General features: G+C 34.5%; 2 protein-coding genes across 2 annotated transcripts in view; one reads left to right on the forward strand and one right to left on the reverse strand.

The window, feature by feature from the left end:
- The first annotated feature begins 4,780 nt into the window (after positions 1–4,780).
- The window catches only part of LOC101891289 (uncharacterized), a 38,509-nt gene continuing 20,017 nt past the window's right edge, over positions 4,781–23,272 (forward strand). The window contains 1 exon segment of the mRNA XM_059127023.1: positions 4,781–5,358. The gene's annotated coding sequence lies outside the window, so the exon portion shown is untranslated.
- On the reverse strand, positions 7,951–13,482 carry LOC109613195 (myosin heavy chain, non-muscle-like). The gene is made up of 2 exons (XM_059126995.1): positions 12,678–13,482; positions 7,951–7,997 (listed from the first exon to the last, which is right to left on the reverse strand). Exons 1-2 carry the CDS (start codon positions 13,480–13,482, stop codon positions 7,951–7,953), a joined length of 852 nt encoding a protein of 283 aa, XP_058982978.1.

Raw genomic sequence — 23,272 nt, forward strand, 5'->3', positions numbered from 1 at the left:
GAACAACTTTAATTTTCTGCAATTGAAAGATTTCACTCAGAGTGTTAAAAGATTGAAAAATCGAAAATCCTAAAAGTGCCGACTACTTGTTTGTTTGTTTACCTGTCGATCTGCCATTCGATATTGAAGGAGAGGTTTAACGCAGTACACTTCATTTGTAAAGGTGTGAGTACATAAGCAGCTTTAAAGGTTAGAATGCGTAAAACTCTTTTTTTAATGTCTTAAGTCATTGGTTGGGTTCTTCGGATATGTCACAAAATATGCCATGCGAAGACTTAATGTGAGTGTACATAAAATGCTTTTTTGACTGGTTTAAGACATCAAAAATTAAAATTAGGAAATTGTGGGGTTCCATTGCTAAAACCATTATTTCCTTTGCATTTTGGACAAAAAGTGTATCCTATTTGAAATGTTACTTCTGACACCCCACGAGTTCATGAGGTTGGCAATTTTATTATACCCTCCACCATACTATGGAGGGTATATTAATTTTGTCATTCCGTTTGTAACTCCTCGAAATATTCATGTCAGACCCAACAAAGTATATATATTCTTGATCAGCGTAAAATTCTAAGACGATTTAGCCATGTCCGTCTGTCTGTCTGTGTGTCTGCCTGTCTGTCCGTCTGTCTGTCTGTTGTAATCACGCTATCTTTCGAACAAATTGAGATAGAAGGCTAAAATTTTGCACACATGTATTTTTTCCCAGTAGGCAGGTTAAGTTCGTAAATGGGCCATGTAGGTCCAAGTTATCATATAGCCCCCATATAACGGTACCTCCCGATATTCGATATTTTGATGATTTTAGCGACATTATTCACCGGAATTATTTCAAATTTGGCATTTGAAGTTTGTAATGGATGCTACAGCCTAAGACAGAAAATTATCTGTGCAGGTCCACGTCTTCCTGTAGCCCCCATATAACGGTACCCCCCGATATTCGGTTTTTTGATGATTTTAGCGACATTGTTTACCGGAATCGTTTCAAATTTGGTATTTGAAGTTCGTAATGGATACTACATCCTAAATCAAAAAATGAGCCATGTAGGTCCACGTCTTCATATAGCCCCCATATAACGGTACCCCCCGATATTCGGTATTTTGATGATTTTAGCGATATTGTTTACCGGAATTGTTTCAAATTTGGTATTTGAAGTTCGTAATGGATATTTCATCCAAAGTCAAAGAATGAGCCATGTAGGTCCACGTCTTCATATAGCCCCCATATAACGGTACCCCCCGATATTCGGTATTTTAATGATTTTAGCGACGTTATTTACAGGGATTGTTTCAAATTTCGTATGTGAAGTTAGTAATGGATACTTCAGCCCATGCCAGAAAATTGTCTGTGCAGGTCCACGTCTTCGTATAGCCCCCATATAACGGTACCCCCATATTCGGTATTTTGACGATTTTAGCTACATTATAAACAGATTTTTCTTCAAGTTTCGCATTTAAATATTGTAATAATTTATGACAAAAGTTGCCTATGCAGGCCCACGTCGTCGTATAAGCATTCGGTATTTTTAAGATTTTAACAGAATTTTTAACGGGTTTTATTTTTTGGAAATTGCCAAATTTGTACCAAATGGTGGAGGGTATTAAAAGTTCGGCCCGGCCGAACTTACAGCTTTTTTACTTGTTTGATTTTCGATTTTGACACAATGAAATGGTTCCACTCTATCCAAGAATTCAGTGAGGCAACTGTAAGCAAATGAAATGATATGAATTACCACTCCCGCATGCAAATGATCTACTTCCGTAGATTTTTGATCCTCATAACATTTCATCGGATATTTTTTATCCTGGCGAAATCACAAATACACGAAAATGTTACTTCTGACCGTTACATTCATGCTCATATCCAAAATATCAAAGAAGGAAATGTTAGTTAGATCGCTAATAAGTCAAGAACCGCTGGACTGATTTTCACAATTCTCATCAATTCGGAATGGTCTTTTGCCAGAAAAGGATAAAATCAAAGAAAATCACGTAAAAATATGCCAATAAATATTTTGAATATTTTTTGTTACATTTTTTAAATTTTTGTCAAATTTTTTATCGCGATTTTTTCATTTTGACTTACAATTTTGAATTGTAAATTTTTAAAGTTTTTCTACACCCCAACACTGTGTTTAAGGTATTATATACTTGTCGCAATTATTGTCCGATCCTCACGAAATTTTTCATGAGGTAGCGTTAGGGTGAGAATACTGTTATGGAGATTTAAATTCAGAGGTTCAAATGGACCAAAACAAAACATTTTCCTTAAAGAGAAAAGACGTCGAGCATATTGGATGACTATTGGATTTACTTAGCTGTAAAATGGACCATGGCTTTTGTGAATTTTTTTTTGGAATACATAACAAAACGACGGATTGCGTAAATGAGGGTAAAATCTGGGCAGGCCTCTATGTCATTATTTCAATATCGAAATCTTCCAAAGTTAATTTGAACATAAACGGGCTTCCAACGTATTGTAGTTTTTAGGGTATCACATGGTCGGCCCGCACGACTATAGCCTTTGCTTACTTGTTTTTCTAATAAAATTTATTATACCCTCCACCATACTATGGAGGGTATATTAATTTTGTCATTCCGTTTGTAACTCCTCGAAATATTCATGTCAGACTCAACAAAGTATATATATTCTTGATCAGCTTTAAATTCTAAGACGATTTACCCATGTCCGTCTGTCTGTCTGTGTGTCTGTCTGTGTGTCTGTCTGTCTGTCTGTTGTAATCACGCTATCTTTCGAACAAATTGAGATAGAAGGCTAAAATTTTGCACACATGTATATTTTCCCAGTAGGCAGGTTAAGTTCGTAAATGGGCCATGTAGGTCTAAGTTATTATATAGCCCCCATATAACGGTACCTCCCGATATTCGGTATTTTGATGATTTTAGCGACATTATTCACCGGAATTATTTCAATTTTGGTATTTGAAGTTCGTAATGGATACTACAGCCTAAGACAGAAAATTATCTGTGCAGGTCCACGTCTTCATATAGCCCCCATATAACGGTACCCCCCGATATTCGGTATTTTGATGATTTTAGCGACATTGTTTACCGGAATCGTTTCAAATTTGGTATTTGAAGTTCGTAATGGATACTTCATCCAAAGTCAAAGAATTAGACATGTAGGTCCACGTCTTCATATATAACCCCCATATAACGGTACCCCCCGATATTCGGTATTTTAATGATTTTAGCGACATTATCGCATGTGAAGTTCGTAATGGATACTTCAGCCCATGCCAGAAAATTGTCTGTGCAGGTCCACGTCTTCGTATAGCCCCCATATAACGGTACCCCCCATATTCGGTATTTTGACGATTTTAGCTACATTATAAACAGATTTTTCTTCAAGTTTCGTATTTAAATATTGTAATAATTTATGACAAAAGTTGACTATGCAGGCCCACGTCGTCGTATAAGCATTCGGTATTTTTAAGATTTTAACAGAATTTTTAACGGTTTTTTTTTGGAAATTGCCAAATTTGTACCAAATGGTGGAGGGTATTAAAAGTTCGGCCCGGCCGAACTTACAGCTTTTTTACTTGTTTATATCTTAGCTCGATTTTAGCTCTACGCTCCCTTGTTCTTTTCCGTAGAAGCCAGTCGATGATTTAAGCCAGTCAAAAAAGCGTTTTATGTATTTTCACCTTTAGGAAGAGGAATTTTATTTATGTGGCTTCAATCTTAAGCATACAAAAAAATGAGTTTTAAAAAGTTCTCGGTGTTAGTTCTTATGTAGTTCTCGAATGGCGTTCTATTTTAAATCAGTCTTTAAGGATCAAAGCCCCAGAATAGGCAGTTAAAAATATTAGCAAAATCTTCAAAATATCTTTTTATGGATTCTGCATAAACATGAATATACATAAAACGCTATTTTGACTACCTTAAGTTATCGGCTTGCTTTTTCGAAAATTAACAAAGGAGCCTAGGGCCAAAATCGAACTAAGTTGACCTAAAACTACTCTGTTCCTCTACGAAGAAGCCAGCCGATGACTTAAGCCAGCCACAGAAGCGCTTTATGTATTCCCAAGTACATAAAAAGCTTGAAGTCATGGCTAGGTATATTAATGTCAAATTATAATGGAAAACGAAGGTCGGATTTTAGTGCGGCTCTGCAAAATACACATGTGTGCAAAATTAATTTTTCTAGCTAGATTTCACGGAATGCTGTTCGACAACTTTGACAAATTTTGCACCTGAAAAATTCTCCCAGCACAGGTTACTGAGTAATATTTACGGGAACTATGGTATGAGTAATATTTACTGGAATAGTTATCGTACATACTATGGTACAATAAAGAGATAAGGTACAGATACCAGCTGATTATAATTTGTTTCTAAGTGTGCTCGACTTCTGCCAATTTTGTGTACGTATTTATTTAACTCATTTTAAAAATGAGAAAATGAAAACAACTTGTTGTATATAATTTTGAATGAGTCTGACAGGAAGCGGGCATAGCCTCAGAGCTGTATTTCTGTAGTTTACGAAGCTGTTCTACCTCCTTATTGTACCATGGTACATACATATTTTGCATATATTTTTTCAAATCGTACACACCCTAAGTTGCACTTTTGTGAAAATCCAACAAGTTGTTGCTATAATAGAGAGCAACAACTAAGGCACATTTGGTTGAAACTAAAAAATGCAAATGCTAAGTAGAAGCTTCAACATTCAACTGCGACAGCTAGTAACGGTCGGACATTGTAAAGTGGAACATTCAAAATATTGAAAATAAACACAGGAGATATTTTTAAATGCAGACAGTCGGAAGATAACAAAGCAACTGTCAAAGAAGAGAGAATAACAGGGAGCGAGCGTTATACAAGGAAAGAGACTAAGAGATTAATCAAATGTATCTCTAACACCTTCATTATCACCATCGCACAAGTCAATGAGGGAGAGAAGAGCTTTTTGCCGAAAATCGAAACGGATGCTGCAGAGCCTCTTCAGCTGCCTTCCTCCGATAATTCTTGCCCAGAGAGTTCGGAAAAATTGTTTTCCTCCAATTAGATTAGTATTGAACGTTTAACTTGGCAGACGTGTGTTTTTCTGAAAAACAAATCACTTTTTCGTCTGTGCGCGTGGTGCAGCAGCGGTGCGGAGTGGAAGTGTATCGATCGATCGCTTGTTCTTTTTTTTTCAAAATTCTCGAAATACGTTCTGTGATCAAAAGAATAAGTTCTAAGAAAATTAAAGGCAAAGATAAAGAAAACAAAAATAAAGAAAGAAAACGACAACGGCGAAAACGACAAATCACAACTTTATGGCGGTGGTGTTCGGATTACAGATATAGATGTTATTGCCACAGAATATATGTCAACTTGAGAGTCAATATTGTGAGATATCGTTTCAAAATCCATTATAAAATATCACTAATTTTAAAAGTAAATAAGAATTCGAAAAAATGGTTATATAAAAAAATTAACTTTTTTCTAAGTAAAAAATGCGAAATTTATGTATTTATTTTTTTTTAAATAGAGAGCTAGAAGAAGAAACGTTCAGTGAAAATTGGAATTTTCTTTTGGTGTGTGAAACAAAAGTGGTCATTAAAATAAAAATGTGTATACATACGTCTAATGGAACAACGACCAAAGTTAGACGCAGCATCAGACGGTCAGTCAGTCAGCCTCTTTGATAATAAGTGGTGTATGTTCTTTGATGCTTCTGCTGGCGACTTTGCCGACGAACTAATTTAACAGACACGATAGAAGAGAAAAAATAACAACAACGACAAATTGGGAAATTTAGTCGAAAAGTGAAAAAAAGAAAAACAGTTTTGGAAATAAAGAGTGAAAGTGTTTTGCTCTTCTTAAGGCGCTTCCACCTTACCCGTTACGCTTGGTGTCTACATATTTCCCTGACGAGATAAATTATTGGCTAAAATTTAACTAAACTAACATAAGGACATGTTTACGTTAGACATTTTTGCAGGGTTAACTTACTTTAAGAGGATTTACATGGTACAATAAAATAAAGGTAACCTCATTTAAAATTAGCATTACCAGCTCAGCATTTTCTCCAATTTACCTTGTCAAATTTCAATGCATAAAAAACAGTTCCCATCCTTGATTTTGTGTGTATACAATGTATTTATGAATATAAATTTTGACAATGAGATGTTGTTAAATGTATAAATTTGAAAAAATTGTAAACATATGCAAAGACATAGTAGTATAAAGATAGGGCAAGACAGAGTCAAAATATGGCAACCCTTTGCAAATACCTCTGTTGTAACGATGTCATAACAACATAGTTACCAATGCTATATACAAATTTTTGGAAAGAGCTATGAAATAGAATTTTGAAACCAAAAGTTTGGATTTTTCAAATTTGTATTTGTTATTCGTTTCAGTAATTGTAGTTTTTATATTAACATGTCTGCCATGAGCTGTTACTCTATGTATTGTAGACACAAACCATTTGCTCAAAATATATTTTGTCTAGTCTTTACCATTTTAGGTCTTTGACATATGATTACATGACTTTACCTTCTTATTTCTACCATGAGTATGTATTTGAAGTATATATAATGGATATGACAATTTTAACCATATTCAGTGGGTTAACCCATTTATATGTAAACGTACTGTAAAACTCTTGTGTTATTTTATGTTGTACAAAATACAGCACATTGTACAAAATATTTCAAAAGTCCGGTAAGTGAGAGCAATTTTGACAGTTGAGTTACTGAGAGTTTGCAAAGTTACAGAAAACATTTACCAAGCAATAGCGCACTTATACTATTAAAGGGTAACCCACTGGGTGTAATTGATTCCGTGGGTTAACCTTGCTACAGAAATTGGCGACAAATCACTATATCTGACAACCCTGCATCAGATATAGTGATTTCTCGCCAAACGTGGTAATTTTTCATTGCTTTTGGTGCCTTTATTATAGATTTGGCGGCATGGCATTTTTGCTGTCCCTATTCTCTCCACACATATTTACAGTCTGTATATGAGTGTGTATTATTTGCAATAATAAAGAAAAAAATTTGAAATTGTTTCAAATTCAGTTGCAACAAAAATGCATCTTTTCGATATTAATGGGCAACTCAAATTTTTGGAAAACCCCCCAAGATTTCATTTTTGTTTTGTGGTGAAAAAATGTAAAATAAACAAAACCAATCGTTGAATGTTCAAATGTGTATTTGACACAATAAGAATCCAATACAGAGTTGCATTTTCCTAGTTGCTTTGAATTTGAACAACCTTTCTTATTGAGCCATGGATATATCCACAGTTTTCAATTTAAAAAAATATGGCAGTCAATTATCGCAAAAAGAATTTATGTTCTACCATAGTAAAATTAGGATAGTAAAGTCAATCCAAATAGGCATAGGTGTGTCTGGTTATCCTAAAATTTGTAACAATTGTTGCTAATTGTTACTAAAAGTCGTCTCTTAACACAAAAGATCTGCAAAAGAGAGCGATTTGAGAGAACAATTTTGACAGTTCATTCACAGACAGTTTGCAAATTCTTGCTGAACAAATTTCTTCTTGCATTCACTTGTAACTTTTCTTCTTCCCCTTCCGGTGACTGATATTTGGACAAGCAATTTTAATTTTTTTTTTGTGTTTTTTTCGGCTTATTTTTAATTTCTGCATGATCTATTTATGACGTGCAAATTGTTTTGTTTTGCTGATTGCTTGTTTGTTTTTGAAGGTAATCCGCTCATTTTCCCAGTTTTCTTGCAAAAGAGAACAAAATTACATTGCTCTCTTATAAAGAAGTTGCGGGACAATTCCTACAATGCCTGCATTTTCTGTAATTTACCTTGTCCAATGTTATTGCATAGCAAACAGGTTCCCTTCTCTGACTTCTGTTTGTAAAATGAATTCATAACTCATACATTTTGACAACGAGATGTTGTGAAAAGAATAATTAAAAAAAAAAAAAACAACTTGTAAACAAATTATTGCATGACTTTACCTTCTTAATTGTACCATGCGTTCAACTTGATGTGTATGAAACCCTGTGTAGAAAATTAGAATATAATTTTGAATACATATTTTAACGATGAAATTGCAGACAATATATATGAAACAGAAAACAAAATAATATCAAAAATGCATGTATTTAGTCCTGATTTAGACTAGGCGAGCTTACTCGCAGTAATTTTTGTCGTTCCCTTTTTTGCTCGCCCATTTCATTTATACAAGGCCTTTTTTGTCATTTTTTTGTATAAAAATAAAAACACTAAAGAAATTGACAGTACGATAATTTTGTCCTTTTCATTCATATCTACTATGCCTTAAATAATTCTTTAAATTAACGTGAACCTTGCTAGATTCGGGTGAATTGAATTGCCTTTAATAAAAAAAGTAAAAAAACATTAAGTTCGACCGGGCCTAACTTTTAATACCATCCAAAGGAAACATTAGAGCCCATTATCACCCACATATCCCAATTTGAGACATATTGGTGAGAAAATGTGGCAAAAATCATCAAAGTACCGAATATAGTGAGGTACTGCTATATGGGGCTATACAAAAACGTGGACCTATACATAGAATTGCTTGGCCACAGGAGCTAGAACCCATTAGGACCCACAAATACCAGTTATTAGACAAATTTGCGAAAAAATGTGGCAAAAATAATCAAAATATGGAATATCGGGAGGTACCTTTATATGGGGGATATACCAAAACGTGGACCGATATATCTCATTTTCAATACCAACCATCTTTGACACAATCCAAATTGTTCTTCGAAATTTTGAACACACAAAATGCTTTTTCGACTGGCTTAAGTCATCTGCTGGCTTCTTCGTAAAAGAACAAAGAGTCAAAATCGAACTAGGTCAACCTAAAACTCCCTTGCTTTTTAACGAAGAATGACAAAAATGAAGAATGGCGAAAAAACGTTTTATATATTCTCACTTTATGAGCTCAAGGTTTATGAGCTTTCGAACGAATTAAGATAGAGGGCTAAAATTTTGCACACATGTTTATTTTGCCAGTAGGCAGGTTAAGTTCTTAAATGGGATATGTTTGTCCAAGTTTTCATATAGCCCCGATATAACGGTACCTCCCGATATTCGGTATTTTGATGATTTCAGCGACATATTCACCGGAATTATTTCAAATTTAATATTTGAAGTTCGAAATGGATTCTACAGCCTAAGACAGAAACTTGTCTTTGCAGGTACACGTTTTCATATACACCCCATATAATGCTACCTCCCAATATTCGGTATTTTTATGATTTTAGCGCCATTATTCACACAAGTAATATGAACTAAAGTCTATGTCGGAAAATTGTCTATGCAGACCCAGGTCTTCTTATAGGCCCCATATATCAGTACCTCCCTATATTCGGTATTTTGACGATTTTAGGTATAATACTCACCGAAATTGTTTGAGATGTCGTATTTGAAGTTCGTAATGGATGCTACAGCCTGTAACAGAAAATTGTCTATTCAGGTCCAGGTCTACGTATAGCTCCGATATAACGGTACCTCCCTATATATGGTATATTGATGATTTTATCTACCCTATTCACCGTTTATTTCAGCTTTTCGACTGGCTTAAGTCATCGGCTGGCTTTTTCGGAAATTAACAAAGGAGGCCAGGACCAAATTCGAACTAAATCAACCTAGAACTCCTTTGTTCCTTTACGAAGAAGCCAGGCGATGACTTAAGCCGTTCAAAAAAGCGTTTTATATATTCTGACCTTAAGGGTATACGTAAACACAAAAATTTAAGCTACTAGATTAATTTAATCCAGATCAACTCCTCCAATACTGTAATCGCACTTTTATTTCTATACCTTTTCCAAGCTCATTGTGTTATTCATCTTTGTACTATTAATTTACTAACAATATACTCCATATGGTAATTTTTGTATGCTTATTGTACACACATAGAATCAAAAATTACCAGCAAAAAAAATAGAACAAGTAAATAAGCAATTAAGTTCGGCCGGGTCAAACTTTTAATGCCCTCCACAATTTGGAAAGTAAGGCTGGAAATACATAAAGCGCATATTTGGCTGGCTTCTTCGTAGATGAAAAAAGGAGTTTTAGGTTGACCTAGTTCGATTTTTGGCCCTAGGCTCCTTTGTTCATTTCCGAAGAAGCCAGCCGATGACTTAAGCCAGCCAAATAAGCGCTTTATGTATTCCCAGCTTAACTCATGTAAAAATATGTCTGTGAATACAGAAATTCCAGTATTCGAGCGGCATGCGTCATTTTTGTTCTTAGGAAATTCAATTCAAACATCAAACAATTCCGTAAAAATATCAAACAATTCAGTCATCAAACTACCGAATATTGGCAGTATAGGGGCTACAGAAAAACTCTGTCTTATATAGAAATTGTTCAATGTAAGCAGAAACACCCATGACGGAATCAATAAACTGAATTTTAAGTAATTCCGTTGGAAAATGTGGCTTAAATAGTCAAAATACCGAATAGCGGGAAGTATCTTTTTATGGGGGCTATAGGAAAACGTGGAGTACTCTGCTACAGGATATAGAATCCAATATGTACTCCAAATACAGACTTTTATGCTATTCCGCTAGAAACTGAACCTAATTTCATCAAATTATCGAATATGGGAAGGTACAATTATATGGGCGCTATAGGAAAACGTGGACGTAGGCGATGTTCTGCAACACAAGGTAGAACATATTTGCTTTGTTCTAGAACTGCAAGAGTTTAAAAGTTTTCAATACAATAACCGATTTTCTCTTTAGGATTTCGAAAACAATTACAAAGTGGTAGATTCTGGGACAGAGCAATTACGAACTCTAAATACCGAATTTGCAACTATTATGTTAGAAAGTCAAATCAAATTGCCAACATACCGAATATGTAGAGGTACAATTATGTGGGGGCTATATGAAAACGTTGACCGATATAGCTTACCTTCAAACTTGAAAAGACAACTCTGTGCAAAATTTAATCTTCCTACCACATGCCGTTTGGTCTCTAGCTGATCAAGAATATATATACTTTGTAGGGTCTGAAACGACCACTTCAATTAGTTGCCAACTTAATATACCCTCCAGACTTTGTATGTCGAAGCTATAAAAAGCCCCTAAAAGTGATTCTCAACATTTTCGAAATATTTTATTTGTTTTCAACAGAACCAGAAACAATCGCATGCGTTTCAAAATGATTATCAACAATTGGCTCTTGTGTGTTCGTGAGAGTGTATGTGTGTTCTGTTATAAACAAATGGTTTGGAAATGGAATGGAAAAAGAAGAGAAAATAATAAATCTTTTACAATTTTTGTTTTGTATAAATTTTCTGATTAATCAGAATATTGAATATTTCTGCCTTACTCCTGCGCCCAAGGTAGGACATTTGTTACCTATTATAAGTGCGCATGAATTGGAAAATATGGACACGAACTTTGCAATAACTAAAATCTGGAGTACCAATATATAATTGCTGTACCAAAAGATGGTACCACAAAGTCGACCGATATGACCAATAATTCCGGATGTAATCCAAAGAATCCAAGTTTCAAAGCTTCATTCTAAGGAACAACAAAGAGGGTAAATAATTTTGAAAAAAATGTAAACATATGATTGCTTGATATGTTTACAATTCTTTCAAAATTATTAATTCGACAACATTTAATATTTATACATGACAACATCAAAATATTTATTCATGAATATATTGTATATACTCAAATCAGAGATGGGAAACTGTTTTCTATGCAGTAAAATTTGATAAGGTTATTTACAGAAAATGCAGATTTGCATTCGCATAATGGGTTTATAAATATACATTTTAACAATGAGAAGTTTTCAAATGAATAATTAAAAAAAAGAAACCAGAACCCCATTGGGGGACTGATATAAGCACAAGTACTATCAATTTTTCACAACTCAAGGTGGAAACACATGAAACAAGTTTTTACTGGCTTGAGGCTGGAAATACATAGAGCGCATATTTGGCTGGCTTTTTCGTAGTTGAACAAATGAGTTTTAGGTTGACCTAGTTCAATTTTGGACCTAGGCTCCTTTGTTCATTTCCGAAGAAGCCAGCTGTAAACCGGGATCAATAATTAAAAGACGCAAAGTCTTTACAATTTAAATTTGTTCATTAAAAATATTTCTTAAGAACTACTTATGATAATATGACTTAACCTAAATTATCATTAAGTGTAAATGAGAGAGAGAGAGAGATAGATACCAACTGTACACATGCATATATGCACCATAAACCTTAGGGGGAGGTCATAAACACGCATAGCTATCTCACATGTAGCAACCAAACATGCTGCACTTGCTTATCAGTCTGAGTAAAGATTACATCCCGTAATCTAACTCCACCATAACACATGCAGCAATTGAAAATTCTGTATTATTTATTTCTAACTGGAAGGTCTGCTCACATTTTCTTATCTTATTTAATGTGGACTGTATTAAGAAGATCCCTGTTTAACAAATCCCTCTCATCTACACTAGGTAGCCCGCTATTCTCTTTTATTATAAAAACATGTTCACTTATCCGTGAACATTCTTGGCAGGGGCAAAAATACATATAAAATATAAAAACTACAAATATGAACAATTAAATAGATCTAAGAGAATATACATTTAAAGAGAAAAGAAGTTAAGTTATAGCACCCAAGTAACTCCTCCATCTTTCCAGCTGACTGAAGTTCTCACCCTTCTCTGGCAACGCCATCTTACCGGCTTTGGACAGTTTCTCATTCCAGCGTTCATAATTTTCTGTCATTCCGGCTTGTATTATACTCGCTGCACCACTTTCACTAGGCATCTTCTTCACAACTTGAGCTTCCTTCTGCATCTTATTATTCCAGCGACTCAGATTGCTTTTCTTCTTAGTCTTCATCTCGCTGGCAATTATCTTATTGACTTCTTCCAAGCTCCCTGTGTCCAGTTTTCCCGAGAGCTGTCCATCTACCTTTTTCAAAGTTGATCTTTTTTCGGCAATCGGGTCTTCCATATAAACCTCTTCAACCATCATATCTTCGTTGATATTGACCACTAATTTTGCAGCCAATTCATCAGCCTCGTTTTTGGATGTTTTGGATGCTTTCTGTGATATGAGCAAATCTTCTTTAAGTTGCAATATATCAGCCTCCAGTAGAAATATCCTTCTATCTCTCTCTTCTCTAGCTTCTAGATTTGGAGCCAACCCGTCACGTTCGCTTGCAGCTTCAAGTCGTTCTCTTTTTGCACAAGACAACTCATCACTAAGTTTTCTTATAACCGCCTTCAACGGCTTTCCATCGCGTTCTGCCTCCTGGTTAGCCGCTTGTAATTTGTCCTTAGTATCCTCGGCTACACACACAGCATTTTCGACTTCCTCCTTTAATTTCGAGAAAAGTTTGAGGGCATCTTCCTTTTGATTTTTCTGTGAAATCAAGGCAACCTCCATTTCCTTAAAATCACCTTTCATTTTTCTCATTTCGTCTACTGCTGCTTCGCGCCCCTCTCGCTCGTTGTCCAATTCGGATGTTATGTAGGCCATTTGTTTCTTCAAGCCAAGGACTTTCTCTTTGGTCTCCACATTAAGAGCCTGCGTGACTTTAAGGATGACCTTAACATCTTCCGAATACAGCCTCGCTGTCGCATTCGGCTGACTTGCTCTGCATCTATGGCTTCTTCCGTCTTTAATGTACTCACTATTTCCATAATTGTACCCATCATTTCGAGAAGAGTGGCAGCCTTTTCCTTTATATTCATCATTGGCGGCCATTTCGCCGATTCGTCCTCCTGGGGATATGCCTCACCCCTTCTGTCTGAAGACTTCAAATAGAAGCCTCCTCGGTGTGCACCGCCACCACAGTCTTCAGCGCTGAAGTCTCCTTCTGACTCAGCATCCTTTTATTTGGCTTATAAATTTCTTCTGTATGGGAACAGTTCCAGCTGTAGTTTTAGCTCGGTAATTTTCCACTCTTGAAGATCAATTTTAGCCTGACAGAATTTCCTCGATGTTAAGGCAAATTCTTCAACATTTATCCTCTACCGATCCGGCTCGATGGACCAATGTAAACCGGGATCAATAATTAAAACACGCAAAGTCTTTACCATTTGATCGTTTGTAAGACACTAAATTTGTTTATTAAAAATATTTCTTAAGAACTACTTATGATAATATGACTTAACCTAAATTATCATTAAGTGTAAATGAGAGAGAGAGAGAGAGAGAGAGAGAGATAGATACCAACTGTACACATGCATATGCACCATGCCACCATAAACCTTATGGGGAGGTCATAAACACGCATAGCTATCTCACATGTAGCAAGCAAATATGCTGCACTTGTTTATCAGTCTGAGTAAAGATTACATCCCATAATCTAACTCCACCATAACACATGCAGCAATTGAAAATTCTGTATTATGTATGTATAACTGGAAGGTCTGCTCACCACATTTTCTTATCTTATTTAAGGTGGACTGTATTAAGAAGATCCCTGTTTAACAAATCCCTCTCATCTACACTAGGTAGCCCCGCTATTATCTTTTATTATAAAAACATGTTCACTTATCCGTGAACACCAGCCGATGACTTAAACCAGCCAAATAAGCGCTTTATGTATTCCCAGCTTAAGTCATCGGCTGGCTTGTACATAAAATAACAAAGGAGCATAGGTTAAACAAGTATAAATTATGGACCGAAATTGAACTAAGTCAACTTAAAGTTCCTTTGTTCTTTTACAAAGAAGCCATCAGCTTTTTTGACTGATATCAGTCATCGGCTGGCTTCTTGGCATGGTAGAAGAATATAGGTAGACGCGTCGACACAGCTGCTGGGACAATGAACTGTCAAACCAATTTAGGAATTGAAAATTTTGAATGAAAAATTATTTAAATTTGTAAAAAATTTTGAAAAATGCGAATTATAATAGCCTCCGAATGGCGTTGTATAAGGAAACATATATAAATCTACTTATATTTGAGAAAACATTTACATTTACATGACATATCAATGCTCCCAAGCTTTGTTGCATCTACCTGTATTCTTCTGCCATGCTTCTTGGTAAAAGCACAAAGGAGTTTTAGGTTGACCTAGTTCGCTTTTGGTTCATAATTTATACTTGTTCGCCCTACGCTTCATTGTTCTTCTGCGAAAAAGCCAGTCGATGACTTAAGCCAGTAAAAAAGTTATTTAAGATGAGAGTACATAAAATGCTTTTATGACTGGATGGAGTCATTGGCTGGCTTCTTCGTAGAGGAACAAAGGAGTTTTAGGTTAACTTAGTTCGATTTTCGTGTTCTTTTCCTATGAAGCCAGCAGATGACTTAAGATAGTAAAAAAAAAAAAACGTTTTATGTATTCTCACCTTAAGTGTGTTCCACTTCTGCCAATTTTGTGTATGAAATTATTGTTTTTAAAAACAAAAACCAATTATTTTCAAAATCAGTGATTGTAAGAAACGTACATTGTAGAGCGCGCATTAAAGCTATTAACCAGTTTTCCCATGGAATTGAAAGATAGAACACTTCGGGTCATATTTTTGAAAGATAATCCAGGCAATTTAAAACGAAACGAAAAAATAATCAAATGAATTAATAATTCTGGTTGCATAAATTTTTGAATACTTCTGAAAGGAAGCGGGCATAGGCTCACGGTTGTATTTCTGTAGTTTAACAAAGCTGTTCTTCTTATGGTGCCATGCTTTTGAGAATGAAATGTTGTCGAAGGTATAATCATGGTAAAATTAAGATGGTAAAGTAATTTTGAAAAAGTTTAGGATGAGAATACATAAAACGCTTTTTTGACTGGCTTAAGTCAGTAGCTGGCTTCTTCCTAGAGGAACAAAGGTTGAATTAAGCTGGGAATACATAAAGGTCTTATTTGGCTGGCTTAAGTCATCAACTGGCTTCTTCGGAAATGAACAAAGGAGCCTAGGGCCAAAATCGAACTAGGTCAACCTAAAACTCCTTTGTTCATCTACGAAGAAGCCAGCCGATGACTTAAGTCAGCCAAATATGCGCTTTATGTATTTCCAGCCTTAGTTCGATTTTGGCCTTAGGCTCCTTTGTTCTATTCCGAAGAAGCCAGCCGATGACTTAAGCCAGTCATTAAAGCGTCTTGTATATTCTCACCTTTAGTCTTTAAGAATCAAAACTTCGGAATAACCTGCTGAAAAAAGTTGGCAAAATCTTAACAATACCCGCGATATGTGTTCAATATAAAACTACATCTTAGCCTAATAATGTCCTGTAAGGCCAATTCGATTGAAAATTCGGGATGACACATTTAAACTTGGTGTGGCAAGATGATACTGTGAAACAAAATCCAACAATTCTATAATCAAGCGTAACAGACTTATGACGATAATATTTTAGTTTTTATATTTTTCCATGACTTGTATACTTCCTAAAATTCGTGAAAATGACAAAATATTTTGTAGGAAATAAACCGTTATTTCTTGCCACAAGAAGAACTAAAAAAATTTAAATTTGACAATTTATGGGTAGTGTGACATGTGGCATCGGCTGGCTTTTTCGTAAAATAATAAAGGAATCAGGGTGATCTAGTTTAAACTATGAATCGAAATTGTCCCAACTTGACCTAAAACTCATGTCTTCTTTTGTGAAATAGCCAGTCGAAGACTTAAGTCGGAAAAAATCTTTATATATGTGCTCACCTTTAGTTTCAAAATCGCCTCTTGTGTGGCCTTATTATATACGCCTAGGCAATGTAAAGTTATGTGTTTATATATATATTGATTTTATATCTTTATATGTTGAATTCTAAGTCGATTTAGCGATGCCCGACTAATTTGAGATAGAAGGCTAACATTTTGCAAACATGTGTATTTTTGTCAGGTTGAGCTCTTAAATGAACCATGCCAGTCCATTTTTTCGTGTAGGTCCCATATAACTGTACCTTCCGATATTCGGTATTTCAACGATTTAGATCACATTTTCTAGCAGAATTTTTTGAATTTCGGTACTTAGACTTTGTAACGGGCTCTAGCTCCTGTGACGGAGCTTTGTCTATATAGGTTGTTGAGTAATATAAGCCACAATTTTAAAGAGAATTGGTTAAAAATTGGGTTATATCCTCTTCTGGAAAAAGTTGCCCATATAGGTCCACGTTTTCGAATAACCCGCATAAAACAGTACCTCCCGATATTCGGTATTAAGATCACATTTCCTAACGATTTAGATCACATTTCCTAACGATTAAGATCACATTTCCTAACAGAGTTGTTTACAATTCTGTATGTAGGGTTCGTATTGTATTCTACCTCATGTGGCAGATCAATCATGATAGAATTAAGAAGGGAAATTCATGCAAACATATGATTACATTTTTTTTAATTATTCATTTGACAACATCTCATTTTCAAAGTTTATATTTACAAATACATTGTATACACACAAATCAGAGATGGGAAACTGCTTTTATGCAGTGAAATTGAACAAGGTAAGTTACACAAAATGCAGAGATGGAGAGAATGTTAACTTTACCTTCTTAATTTTACCATGGGATCAACGGTGTGGTTACATAAGCAGCTTGAAGTCTTTGCATGGCATATTTTACAACATATCATAAAGAGATTCCAGAGCCACAATTGAATCCCTCCGTCGTTGATGCCAAGCTGCTTATGTACCGTCACCTTAAGAAAGGTTGCTCAACCCCAAAGAAACTAGGAAAAATGCATCTCTGTACTGGTGCCTTATTGTGTCAAATAGATTTTTAAACATGCAACAATTGGTTTTGCTTATTTAACATTTTTCCATGGTAGAATTAAGAAAATTATTCCGTTGACAATATCTCATTATCAAAATGTATATTTTTAAACCCTCTTTTTTTCTTTTGGTTAAATTGACAAGGTAAATTACAGAAAATAAAGAGATGGATATGCTTCTTTGAAATGATTTTACATTCCTCATTTTACCATTATTTTTTTATAAAAAAATTCCACATTGGGAAAAATCCACAAAACATGAATGGATTATTGGCTTTTTGCACAATTGAGTCCAAGATAGAGAGGGACGATCTTGTTTTATCCCGATATTATACATTTCGTCGCCCATAAACGTGGAAATTATTCCTTTCTCTTTCATTTAAATTGAAATAATACACACACATTTATGTTGTTTGTAATGGGTTCTTATATGGCAGAAGACTGCTGGAATAGAATCATTAGTCCGTTTTCACTCATAAGGCAGTACCTCTGAATATTTGGTACATTGGTTATTTTATCAAATTTTTTTGACAAATTTTTTTATTTGATATTTGGAACTCGTAATGGACCACCATCGATCTTACGACATTTTTTAAATTTTTGCCCAAGCGATTTCACTGGCAAAAAGAAGAAGCGGACCCAATATTCAATCTCGATTACTTTTTTGTTTACTTCATGGTGGAGGGTATTAAACACGTTTTTAATTTTTTATAATGTTGCTCTCCCAGTGGAGCTACATTGATAAAAATTCTATAGATTGAAGAACTTAAATTAAACTTATCAAGGTCATATCAAGGTAGGGCTATGATACCATATGATTTTAATTTTTTTTAGTTTCTTGGCTTAATATGTCATCTTTATTTGTTTATGTATGTGTTTTCTTTTCAATAACAACAAGATTGTTCAGAATGTAACATTATAAAGTCTCTCATATTCAATATTCAAAAAAGAAAAAAAAAAAATCCCCAGTTTCTGGAAGCACTTTTCAAAAATTTCAGTTGAATCAGTGAATTTTTGTAAATAATTGGAAAGAATATATAATGGCATTGTTGGTGCCAACATAAGACGCACAACAATCGCCAAACATGTTTGACTGTCTATGCATGTCGGGTGTATTTGTGTGTGAGTAAACAAAAGAATTGTAAAAAACAAATACAATATACAAAAATAAAAATGAAGCATGCCGCCGTAGATCTATTTTTATAAAATTTTCCACATTTTCACAAATCGACGAAGCCAAACTAAGTCGTAAAAAAAAACACAAAATATTTTAAAAAAATATCATTATTTGCAAGTGGAATTTAAAAAATATGAAAAAATTGTAACAGCCATTGCTGAGAGTCTGTGAATATTTATTCATTGACGTAATTGAGAAGATTTGAAACATCCATAAATAGCAATAAATTAATTTACCTTGTACAGCACAATTGGGTGGGTGATGAGAGGAGTGAGCGAGGGCAGGTACACTGGCGGAAAGCTATCAAAACAAACATTCCACTTGGAGATGTTATGTCGGAACCTTCAACACAGAAAACACAAATTAAAATCAAATATCACCCGTGCCCGGGGTAATGACACTGTTTATATTATACATTAAAGGAGGTGGGGATGATTTGGAATATTCGATCTTGAGGGCAAAAGTGTTGCCAAAGCTGTTCAAGTCATTTATCTATAGAAGAGCGCTATATTAAAACTTTGATCTATATATACAATGTTTTGCCACTCTACCATATTTGGAACAATTCCGTGGACATTTTTGGCAAAAGCTACTAAAAAACCCAATATCGGAAGGTACCGTTGTATGGGGACTATACGAAAACGTGGCACTATACATACAGTGTTCCGCCATCGGAGCTAGAATTCCGTTTACAAAATTGGCTAAAACCAATACCGAAAATCGGAAGGTACCTTTATATTGGGACTTTACCAAAACGTTGACCGATATACCTCAATTTCAATACAAACTGTTATCCAAATTTTAAAGCTGTACGCCAAATAATGTGGCATGTATAGTGAATTCAATAGAAATACAGGTGGATATAATTTAATCGATTTCGAATTATATGCTGATCATGTATGCTCTCGCCATCACTGTGATGAATATTTAGATTTGTTACAAACCATGGTAGAAGCATATAGGTAGACGCGTCGACACAGCTGCTGGGACAATGAACTGTCAAACCAATTTTGGAATTGAAAATGTTATTTAAATTTGTAAAACTTGTTGAAAAACGCGAATAGCCTCCGAATGGCGTTGTATAAGGAAACATATATAAATCTACTTATATTTGAAAAAACATTTAAATTTTTTTGACATATCAATGCTCCCAAGCGTTGTTGCATCTACCTGTATTCTTCTGCCATGTTACAAACGCAACGACAGATTTAATATATGTATACTCCTTGTCATGGTGGAGGGTATAATAATTGAGCGTTTTGTCTAAGTTACAGTGCGTCCAATGTGAAAAATGTCAGAGGAGCTAAAAATGTCTTTAAACATTAATTGGTTCTCTGAGCGTCTTAAAAAGTAAATGTGGTTCTATCTCGTTTCCTTCTCCATGTTACAAACAAATGCACAATGCCATAGTACACTGACCTGACACTGACAGTGTGGTGTAGGGTATACAAATGTAAAGGTGTTAAATCGCACGATTTAGACGGCCAATTCTAGTCTCCACAACACGACCAGAAAATGAGTGATGAAACAAATTAATTATTTCTCTGGATGTATGGCATGTGGCGCCGTTATCATTTCACGGTACGAAACAACATTGTCTTTTTGCACTTGACCTGCCTCATTTTCATAAGAAAAAATGTGAAATGATTTCTCCTACTCAAAAACGCACCACACAGTGACACATTGAGGATGCATTTGCTTCTCGCGAATCACTCAAGGGTTTTTGCTCATTCCAAATTCGACAATGGTGTTGGTGATTTAAAAGAACTAAAAGTAATTAGATAGGCGAGGGAGCTCTGTTCTTTAACAAGATACACTCATGGCAGAAGAGTACACTTGGGAACATTGATGTGTCAAAAAAATTTAAATGTTTTGTCAAAAATAAGTAGATTTTTATATTTTTGTTATAGGACGTAAAACGGAGGTTGTTATGATATGCATTTTACAACATTTTTTACAAATTTAAATTTTTCCTTCAGCATTTTCAATTTCAAAATCGGTTTGACAGTACATTGTCCCAGCAACTGTGTCGATGCGACTACATGTATTCTTCTACAACGGATACACCCTTAGGAGAATATAAATACCGCTCATCTCATGTTTGTTTACGTAAACCTACAAAACCAAGAGGGCGTGCCAAAAATGATGAATGATATATATATATATATATATATATATATTTGTATATATATATATATATATATGTAGATATATTTTATATATATATATATATATTTTTTTTTTTTCATATTTTTTAGAGAAAAATCCAGACATTATATATATATATATATATATATATATATATATATATATATATATATATATATATATATATATATATATATATATAATGTCTGGATTTTTCTCTAAAAAATATGATCCTAACTGTTCAGTCAATCAATTTCATGGCTATATTGGTTGTGAAAATATTTTGATCTATACTCTCTGTAGCCATATGGCTGAGGGTATAATGAGTTTTTTTTTTTAATTGGTGACTGTCTGCAAGGAAAATATTGGACCTTCCTACGTATTATCACGAGCAAATACAATTTTGGTTAAGGTAAGGGTACAAAAGCAGCTTGGCATCATGGCTGGGCACATGGTACAACGATATCGAGGTAGGGCTATGAAACCATATGTATGTGTTTTCTTTTCAATAACAATAAAATTGTGCAGAAAACATTCAAATTTGGGTGTTTTCAAAATGTTTATTTCAACATATGCATCGACAAAATCTAGAGTTTTTGTAGCGAAATAATCCTTTAGAGATATATAGTACATGATTTTGAAAAGAAGTGTTGACCTTTCATTCAGTTATGGCGGATTTCAATTATTTATTCAAAATAAATGCAACAAGTTGTTTGATTTTTTATTGTTTTGATACTAATTCTGACATTACAAGCCAAACAGGTAGGCCTCTATACTTGCAATTTTTTCAAAGTTGGCCTACCTTCTCTTCATTGTACCATGGCTGGGCATATAATGACAAACTATAAGGGGAAATGACTAATATTTGGGAGGCATATCCAATTCTGAATCGATATTCAATACATTTGACGGAGACAGTTTTCATTGGGCCAAACAAATAATGTTTTGAAAGTTTCATCTCAAACGTATAATAAATGGGACCTGCATTTTGTTCACAAACATACATGGACAGACGGATTGAAATGTATAAATCGACTCAGAAAGTGATTCTATGAAGATCCTCAAAAGTAACTATGGGTCTATCTTGGTTCCTTCTCCCTGTTACAAACAAATGTACAGACATTACCACTTTGTGGTGTAGAATATAAAAATGATCATATACAGACATAACTACCTAATAAACTTTCCAAAAAATTACCAGTTCGGGAAACACGGATCTTTTTTAGTCTCCTACGACGTATTGCTGTGCATGTAGGATTATACTTCCATGGCCTAATGACTCTGTTATACGCAAATCTTAAAGATCTCTTTATAATAGTATTCGTTAACATTAATATTTATGTTCTTATGCTGTTATTTTTTTACTAAAGTAAATTTGTTATCCTATTTTTATTGAAGTGCGTAGTTGTGCGTATTCATTTTCTGTTATTTAGATGAAATAAGCACTTTTTGTTGTAATAAAAATAAAAATATAATTTCATTTAATGAATTATACGTTGCCGATTTTCACAAATATAAATCCTGTTTTTTCCGCTATTCTTCTGAAAAATTGACAATTTTTCTTGAAATTTTGTTGGCAGCCCTGCTTACTATACTTAGGAATTTGGAGTTCGCAGTTGGTAATACCTCCTACGACAGAAAATTGCCCAAATTCACGTCTTCATGAAGCCCCCCTATACCATTACTCCCAAAATTCGGCATTTTGACGATTTAAGCCACAGTTTTCATCGGAATAATTGCAAACACGGTGTTTTTAGTTCGTAAACAGCACTTCCTTCTCTAACAGATAATTGACAGCATAGGTCTACGTTTTTTTTTTGAACTTTGTATTTGTGAATTTTGTACATTTTTCAATTTACTTTCTAATGGAGGAGGGTATTAAAAGTTCGGCCCGCCTGTCTTTGCTGTCTTTTTACCTGTTGATCTATAAATTATTGTGTAATATAAAAATTTTTTCTAAAAACAAATAAAAAGTTGATGCATGTGTATTTGTATAACCTACACCACAAGGTGGTCAGGGTATTATGTCTTTGCGCATTTGTTTGTAACAGGCAAAAGGAAACGAGATAGACCCATAGTTCCTTTTGATGATCTGCATAGAATCACTTTCTAAGTTGATTTATGCATGTCAGTCAGTCAGTCCGTCCGTCTGTCCGTCTGTCCATGTATTCTTGTGAACAAAATGAAGGTCGCATTTATTATCCGATTGAGATGAAATTTTCCAAACAACATTTGTTTGGCCCAAGGACGAACCCATATATATCTTCGTCCGATTTGCCTTTTAT

This window comes from Musca domestica, unplaced genomic scaffold, assembly GCF_030504385.1.
Source record: "Musca domestica strain aabys unplaced genomic scaffold, Musca_domestica.polishedcontigs.V.1.1 42, whole genome shotgun sequence".
NCBI classification, from domain to species: Eukaryota; Metazoa; Arthropoda; class Insecta; order Diptera; family Muscidae; genus Musca; species Musca domestica.

What these genes read in the sequence shown, in the direction of transcription:
- LOC109613195 (XM_059126995.1), bottom strand. Translation starts at nt 13,482, where the DNA reads ATGGCCTACATAACATCCGAATTGGACAACGAGCGAGAGGGGCGCGAA. An exon ending in TGAGAAACTGTCCAAAGCCG is followed by an intron (nt 7,998 to 12,677) that starts GTAAGATGGCGT and finishes TTTTCTACACAG; the next exon opens with GGTTTCATACACATCAAGTT.